The sequence below is a fragment of the Opisthorchis viverrini genome, assembly GCF_000715545.1.
Source record: "Opisthorchis viverrini unplaced genomic scaffold opera_v5_6, whole genome shotgun sequence".
Classification (NCBI taxonomy): Eukaryota; Metazoa; Platyhelminthes; class Trematoda; order Opisthorchiida; family Opisthorchiidae; genus Opisthorchis; species Opisthorchis viverrini.
The window spans coordinates 738,083-746,967 of NW_008751662.1; the positions used below are offsets into that span (position 1 = coordinate 738,083).

The window sequence follows — 8,885 nt, forward strand, 5'->3', positions numbered from 1 at the left end:
TTTTTCAGATTGGATCTGGGAAGCAGAGAAGATTCTTGGAGAGCAAGACAGTTGGTCAGGAAAATTGGAGTGGCCGAACATGAACGCTTCACGAATTATATTTTGCCACGAAAACCAAGTGACCTGACTTTCGATGAAACCGTTGCTGTTTTATCGTCAATCTTCGGAGAACAGGCTTCCTTGTTCAGCCGTCGAGTTCACTGTATGAATTTGAGCAAGAACGCTTCCGAAGACTGGGTTACATACGCCGGCAAAGTCAACAAGGAGTGCGAACGTTTCAACCTCTGAAGCATGACAGAGGATGAGTTCAAGTGTCTTATATTTGTGTGCGGGTTGACGTCTCCTGAAGACACAGACATAAGAGCAAGAATCCTCAGCAAGGTTGAGCAGAACTCAGACGTCAAATTACAGAATATTACGTAGGAATGCCAGCGCCTGATGAATCTGAAGCGTGATACCGTCATGGTACAAAAAATGAGCGTGGATAAACTTGTGCAAAAACTTGTATGCAAATGCCCAAGATGCCAACTGTCTGCAAAACCCCCTCGAAAGACAGAATTATGTTCACGGCCTGTTCCAAAAACTCCATGGCCACAATCAACGGCCAACAATATCTCATCCTAGTAGATGTTTATAGCAAATGGCCAGAAGTGTTTAACATGAACCATGTTACCGTTTGTGCTACCATTTCAAAACGACAACATGTGTTTAGCCACTTTGGAGTTCCGAATATGATTGTTTCTGACAACGGCAGTGCATTCACCTCCGCTGAATTTTTCACTTTCTGTCAAGAAAACGGCATACAACATGTGCGACCACCAAAGTTTCATCCACAATCAAATGGCCAAGTGGAAAGATTTGTGGACACTTTCAAACGCGCACTCCCAAAACTCAAAGGGGAGGGGACCACACCGGAAGCCATCGAGACATTTCTGCTGAGTTACAAATGCTAACGATTCACATGGTAAGTCCCCGGTGGAGGTACTTATGAACCGGAAGATCCGCCTACCAAACCGAGGAAGGATAGCAAGGTTGCTAAATTCGTCGGTGCTGACATCTGAATAACGACCGTCTTCGTGAAAAATAAATCCAAGTTATTTGATGGAAGTGAAAAAATGCACATTTCGCTGCACGTAAACGGAAACCATATTGTTGAATACGATCAAGGACTTCAGTGGGGAGGTGTTAGGAGGACTACCTCCAAACGAACAAATCCATTTTACTAACGATTTGTCTTGTGTACTGAAACCTTGTTTCTACATTTCTGCCTCTCACTGACATCCAATTGGACAGTTAGCTCTTTTTATATTCTGGTTCAGCTGAACTCCACATAACAGACTCACTTGTTTGCAGTAAAACTTCCTCGAAGTTGTTTGTCTTCTCCATTCCGGTGAACTAAAGTGTCTGACTGATACATTATCAAAGAGGATATAACAAAACCAAAAGCAGATCTTTTGTGGGCCTCTAGTGAAACCCGATCTTTTGCTCCGATAATATATACCTCAGCAGAACATCGAAACAGTAGCTTATCCCACTGACGACGCCAACAGACTTCACTAACCCCAGCTCTGCCTCTCGACTTCCCCTGTCTAGGCTTTGACAACCTGACAGTATCCCAGCCCTCGTGCTTCCTTCAGGTGGCATGGCAGCTAGGCATCGAAAGGGCGCTACAGCTAAACGATTATTATTATTATTATTATTTTATTACCCTTAAACGTAACGGCTTGGCGTTAGGAGACGGATAGCGTGAAACACAAAGAGAAGTAAGAGATAGTGGTGATGGAAATAGTGACTACATAACCTGGAGACATGAAGTAAAGACCACTTACTCTGCAAAGAAAGGGGCCGAGATAACATTTGCTGTTGATGTATATGGGGGGACATATTTCTTCCGACTCATAAGTTACAGCCTGATATTGCAAATCATGTGTCGGCCGAAGTTCTATGCTCCACAGCGGTGCCGGAGTCTCGTTGTGCACGACGTCTGTTTCAGAAGAAACCCCAGTTTTTGAATCTTCGCAGTGCTGCTCATAACCTGCAGGTGCGATAATCAGATGACCGACCGATGCAGCCCAGCCTACAGGATAAAGATCTGTTGAACGTGCATCAACCATAATCGGATGGAGCTGCTTCCGACTTCTTGCCATATCCAAATCCGGTAAAAGCCAAAGTAGGTTGGACTCTTCAACACGGGTCACGGTTGCGGTACATAGAGGCAGTCCGGCAGAATCCGACTGTGATTCGGGAACAAAACTCGCTAGGAACTCCGGAAGTACCATTTCCAATTTCATGCCAAGAAGAAATCGTGAGCTATGACGCTCTTTCGAGTGATTGCCCATTTCTCGTTTAATGGGGTTCAGAGCTCCGTCACATGCGTCCGCAGAAACATGAATAGAACTGTTTGCATATTTCGATTGAAGGGCACTTTCTGTATCCGAGTAAGTTGGGAACATTTCAGATATGTGCACACCCTTGAACACTGCTTCGGATGGACAAAAGAGCACATGTGAAGATGAAGACACAGGACAATCATTGGCCAATAAACTGGTTGAAGGACTATGTACAAATTCGGTACCGTGTGGACCGAGGCCGCTATACAGTTGCAAATGATGGCGATTGGCTACATGTAGGTTAGTTGTGGATGCAGACCGGAGAAGGCCATTTTCAACGCTGATGCCAAAGGTTTGTTGCTGGTTGGACAGTAGGGTTAGGTAGGTAGTCCACGTGAATGAGCGTTTGGATGGCCATCCCGGTGGCGGAGTTAAATGCAATCCGCGCAGCTGACTAGTGTTCACGGGCATGATTACCGGTGAACCTGCATACGATACAAACCGAATGCGTTCAGACTGAGTAGACGGAGTGACGGGTTTTGAGGATGTGAGACCGCTGTCGGCAACAGTGAGGTCATCCAATTCGACCAAAAAGTACCGAGAATTAAATACCTACAAAGAGAAATAGAAAAGAGACGAATGATTACAGTAGACTGTGGTGCAGAGTTGGCGTTATGCACCACAAAATCAGAACTAATAGAGTCACTTGGCCGCCGATGCAGTACAGCAGAACTTCTGAATAACAGCGATCGCATAGTATTCCGCCGCATTATATAGACGAAATACACTATTCAAACGGTTGCTGAGAACTTTTTGACAGCCCATGACTGGTTTCGCCCATTAGGTAGGCGCGAAGACATCTCGAATATGGTGCCAAATAAAACACGAACTGCCTGGTGCACCACATTACGTTGCTTAAAAAATCATAAACCAGAGATTCAGCTTGGTTTCAGATGAGTCCCCCGTCTAAAAAATCGCTGATTTCGTGCAGTTTAGGTTCAATCAGAACGGAAGGTTGACGGAAACTCGGGGACCGCAAGTACCTGATGAGCTCCAAGAAGGGCGATACCGGTCGTGGGCTGTTGGAGCTGTCAGCAACCTTATGAGTAGTGTGTTACGTCTTAACTTTCACATAATTTTACTAGCGCGAGAGCCAATAAGATGTGCGTGCTGGCAGTGACCATGCTGACAACTCATGTGTTAAACCGGACTGGGATGTGAAACAATCAAGCCTGCGAAGAGTAACGCATACTAAAATACATGGGCTACCAAACACTGCCGCCTGCATGCCGACTGTAAAAAACCTAGGAGGGAAATTCATTACTTTGGAGCTGTCGCAACCTTATGAGTAGTGTGTTACGTCTTAACTTTCACATAATTTTACTAGCGCGAGAGCCAATAAGATGTGCGTGCTGGCAGTGACCATGCTGACAACTCATGTGTTAAACCGGACTGGGATGTGAAACAATCAAGCCTGCGAAGAGTAACGCATACTAAAATACATGGGCTACCAAACACTGCCGCCTGCATGCCGACTGTAAAAAACCTAGGAGGGAAATTCATTACTTCGTTCTTTCGAAAGTTGACAAATTTGCCGAATCTTTTGTTCACACTGTGAGATAGAGTTAAGGTAAACTAATCGATTAGGCTTGAATATTTCAGTACCGACAGACTCACAGATTCTCAGTAGAAGAGACATGCAGCACGAGGTGCAATTTAGTTCTTTTATATGAGTGTTCTTCATCAAAGAAGTGACTGACCAGTAAACGACAGAGTTTTAGACTTGAATAAGGGCACAGAATTTAGTGTAAGTTGTCGGAAAACTCGTGAATGTTTCTTTCTTGCTGTTAGCACATGCTACACGGAACGCTTCGAGCCATAACACAGTTGAGAATTTCGACTGACATAAGTAAGTAAACACAATTTTTAGTTCCGCATTAACACGCAAAATGTGCATTACTTGCACTGTCATTGAAGAAATCTGTAGCAAATTTCGAGCACTGGAAGACCTATACGGATAACTACGCACCAAGGACTGCGCCTACCTGATGAGCCCCAGAAAGAGCGAAACCGGTAGTGGGCTATCGACGGGTTTTCAGCAACCTTATGAGTAGTACATTACAAATATAAACTATGCACCAGCTTTTTGACTGGATGCTGAAAGCCCTAGGGTGATCCGCAAGCTTTGACGCGCGTGTTTTGCACCTGATTGGCAGAATTATTTGGCAGACACTACGAACAGGACGGGTTAAAAATTTACCTAGATACATAAAGCTTATCTTTGGGTCCGAGTACCAGCTGCCACTCCTCTGAAACGGTGTCATCATTTGTGTAAACAAGGAGCGAACAGTAACTTACACTGGCAAGGTGGCCAATTTAGTCGCAAACGTCTCGTTCCTTTCCCAAAAGCATGTTACTTGAGACCAACCAAAGCGGCCCTATCTGCGCACCATTACATCATCATCATCATCAACGACAGCATGACATCAGTGTTCAACACCAAAGCTTCACTGCGCACCATTACAAGCAAACGATTGCCAATTTAATCGGGCAATGCTAATAGAACTGACTGGCAAACGAACAGACCAGACACCAAGAATCGCAACCAACCGTTCAAAATTGACCTGACACGAGTTGAAAAGGTCAAACTCAGATACCGACCAATCAGGGAAGGAGCCAATCATACAAACAACCAATAACTGCGGGTCACTCACCCTGGTCAACAAGATCTATATGAGCGTAAGTACAGCGTCAACCAATGCCTAAATACTAACACACGGCAGAACTACGACGGATGGTTGACTTGATGCACACTGATGTCACCTCCATTTGCGATGGAACGTTTGAAACCAAATCATCCAGCTTGAGCAACAGAACAGCAGCTGTTTATACACCCTGAGCTATCCGAATTCCGATATCAATTCGAAATTGTGAAAATTTGGGAGACCAGAGCCTCCGCACTTACGAATTTTAGGGAACTAGTTATATGGTTGAAAAAGCTCAGAATGAAACGGGGTGAATACACGAGTCGATGGTTGACGACAATGCATTGGTCCGCTGGTGGTAAGATACTTGTGAGAGGTCACCGGATTTGTTGACTCAAGTCACGAGGTAAGATGTTACCATAGAAACCCAACCAAAAGATCGGATCAACGAGAATCTGTAGTCCGATGCTAATGATTGGTTCAGGAGTCCAGTGGCAAGTGACATAAAGGGTAGGTATCCTTAAAGCACCAGCTGGTACTTGGACGTTTGAGGCTGAACGGTTGGTTCATATAAGCACGTGCAACCATCGAACGGGTGTGACGGGAACACGGAGCCAACATAAACCAGTATAAAACAAGCAAAGTGGGGAAAACAGCCCATATTGTATGAGTATGGGCTTGAAACGCTGTCGTTTCCACCCTCATTGAAGAACGCCTTAGGACCGCCAGATGCTCTTCCCATGTGAGCGACAAAGAACATAATGTTTGACTACTCACCACAAACAAGTAACACAATAATAAGATCAAATTACCTGGACGACGGTGGCAGGTTGGACCGCGTATGGCTTCTGAGGGTTTACAGCCTCAACTTTCCAACCGACCTTGAACTCGTGCAAGGGTGGGTCGGGCTGATATAGTGGATGTCCGATTCGCATTTTCCGGACGTCAAATACCTCCTCGCCAGGTAACTGCATGAAAGCTGGCGGAGTTCCACGAATAAATGCGTCCACATTGGAGATGGTCCGATCTGGTGTCAATCCAGGCGGCGGACAGTAAGCAAGCCCATAGTATTTACCCCATCCTAATGGATGAATGCGCCGATGAAGGTAGAAAAGAGTAAAATTTGCATTCTGTGACAAACACGGCCCACAGGTAGATTTCTTTTTTTCCGACCCGAACCAAGCTAGGTGTAAGCGTCCACCAACAGTACGAAGAACCTAGAAAAGGGTAAGTTTCGACCACGACATTAACATATACTTACCTTAACAGGCCACACAAAACAGGGATTACTCGGATGTTCACATTCAAAATACCCACCGACCCTAATCGCCTCGTACATGTACAGGATCCTTTGTTCAAAGAAGATGTGGGATATAGCACGCTTCTTCAAACTTTCCAGCAATGCGGCGTTAGGGATCCGGTGGGTATCCGGTTTAGAACAAATATGGGTCGGTTCTTTCATATTCTGTCCCTTTAGCTGCGTAGTTCCAACAGGACGCACAAGGTGCCAGTTGGTTCCTTTCGTGTCAAACCAAAATCCTGAACTGGTTGGCCATCTTTGATCAGTTGGGACGCATTCCTCCAAGCCGCACCATTTGAACAAAACCATGTGACCTGAGATTGATGCAACTTCAGCGGGCCAAAATCCGAAAGTGGTTGGGTCGTGTTCGTTCCATGACTCAACCGAAACGGCCTCCAACACCTCACCTTTGTGGATAATGGGTTCCAAGCTACGACACACGTGATCAAAGAGACTGGGAGGGGAAACCTCAGCTCCAGTTTCGGAAAGATAGGCGTGCCAGTTGAAAGACATGCGGGTACTGGGATTAAATCCCTTAACATCAACGGCGAACTAAAGAATAGGCCAGGTTGTCCAACGCTCCAGACAACTCGGAGACATTGTACTGAATTGTAGGCTGCGAAAAAAAGGTGATGGAATAAGCGAGCAAGTAAACGTAAGTGTGCTCAAAAGTGAAGAAACCCTGATGGGCGGTAGGTAGGACAAGAAGCTAGTCAGGCAATAGGACTAATCGAACTAGATATAGATGGCAACCAGTTATAATACTCATCTTCGTCATTGACAGCAAATCTACCGTTGATAATCCTTTACTCAACTACTCGAAATATGTTTAACTCATCTAAGACAAACCGATGGTAATGGATATCAAAATGCAGGGTTTGACGGACGCTGCTCCCCGGGTTTCAGAGGTGAAATCCCACTGAATACATTTGTTTCCAAGATCCAACATAACATGCACTTCGTCCGGACTGAATGGAACATGCAGAGTGCAGCTTCGTCGACTGGTGTAAATCAATATTGTGTGGTCACTCTCATGAGGGCTCTTGTTTGGACAATCCTAGGAATCACTGACTGGACGTGAGCGATCCATTTTACCAGCACTCCCTGTTATATAGTTACAGCTACTGGCAAAAAACGGAAGTGTGGCTGGTATAAGGTAAGCTGGAGTCGGTGAAGAAAAGGAAACGTCTCCAAGAAGTACGATTCACTCCTAGAGCGTTTCTATTTTTGAGGCAATTCACAAACGAATAATAGTCGGGGAAGGAAACGTCTCCAAGAAGTACGATTCACTCCTAGAGCGTTTCTATTTTTGAGGCAATTCACAAACGAATAATGTGCTTGACTAGACAACTTGCTGTTGATGCTGTAAGGCTCCGATATCGAAGTTTGACGGCTCCTTGAATGGAGATTGGATAAATTATTCCATATACTGTTTCTTCTTAGTGACCTGCCAGTAATTCTCAATTTATGCTGATAGGAAATGGTTGTATGGACAAGCTTGTTCCCGAATGCAACATGAAATGGACGGAGAACCTCAGCAAGATGGTCAACATCCAGGGCATATTTAATATTTGCAAACATACTCGAAATACCGACGAACTGTCATGATTGTGTTCTGCTTATTATTGTAATCACCCTATATACTCGTACTGAATCTTTGTGTGCACTATTAAGCTCATCTACGCTTGTCCTTAGTCAGGTAAAGCGTTGTTTATTCTCGATGACTCGGACTCTTTTCTAACTCGTTCTAGAACGCCATTCTAAACGTCACACGAACTCAGTGGCATCAGGATGGAGGATTCGGAAGTCATACACCGTGTCGGGGTGCGTCTGCAACGGAAACTTGGAAAATCGTATCGTCTTCCACGAAACTCAGGCCATATCCTTGCACAGTGTAACTAAGACGGGCCCTCGATTCTTTCCGGATATGTACCCCAAATACGGGCCACTGAAAATCTAGTGAGACCAAGTGACTTCAAGGATCATCATCATTATCAGCTAAGAACGTCACACTTGTCATACAGTGGTTCTACCTGTCAGAGTTTTGTCCAAAGATGGTTTGGGGATGTGGGGTAGGTAGGTGTGCATTGGAGGCGGGAGCTGATGGATTGATGCGTAAATGCAGGTCTGGAGGGAGGATTGGATGCACCAGCGCAACTGAGGAAGCGACTGGTCCATATCAAACAGTGTCTCTAACCATTGGTGTGACCCGTCTCGAGGTCCCCATCCAGGAAGACCATAATGACCAGTGCAGCTGAGTTTGCTGGTAATGACTTTCACATTTGGCTTCCAAGTCATTGTTTGACCACCCCTGGCTGGTCTCCACCCTTCGAGGAAAGCGATCGAACGCCATACAGAACGTGACCAAACCAACACAACCTATGGAGTGTGACAAGATCATCTACCATAGGCGAGTCACTTCTTCTGAATACCATTCGATTTGCTTTAGCATTGCTGATCCGGTATTCCCACCAGACTCGAACGATGCTCCGAAGCCATCAATGGCCGAAGACTATGAGTCTTTTAGCGTCCTCGGCACGCAGCTGCCAG

The 8,885-nt window shown here is 45.4% G+C and overlaps 2 protein-coding genes across 2 annotated transcripts in view; one reads left to right on the plus strand and one right to left on the minus strand.

Moving 5' to 3' along the window:
- T265_00595 (hypothetical protein) overlaps window positions 1–423 on the plus strand; it is a gene marked incomplete at both ends in the record, with an annotated part of 4,617 nt that extends 4,194 nt beyond the window's left edge. Inside the window, 2 exons of the mRNA XM_009164423.1 lie at window positions 27–266; window positions 291–423. Of these exons, the coding sequence (XP_009162687.1) occupies window positions 27–266; window positions 291–423 (373 nt within the window). The remainder of the gene's footprint in view (window positions 1–26; window positions 267–290) is intronic.
- The window catches only part of T265_00596 (hypothetical protein), a gene marked incomplete at both ends in the record, with an annotated part of 12,543 nt that extends 5,656 nt beyond the window's left edge, over window positions 1–6,887 (minus strand). Inside the window, 3 exons of the mRNA XM_009164424.1 lie at window positions 1,830–2,942; window positions 5,848–6,252; window positions 6,297–6,887. Of these exons, the coding sequence (XP_009162688.1) occupies window positions 1,830–2,942; window positions 5,848–6,252; window positions 6,297–6,848 (2,070 nt within the window). The remainder of the gene's footprint in view (window positions 1–1,829; window positions 2,943–5,847; window positions 6,253–6,296) is intronic.
- Between the last annotated feature and the right edge of the window lie 1,998 nt (window positions 6,888–8,885).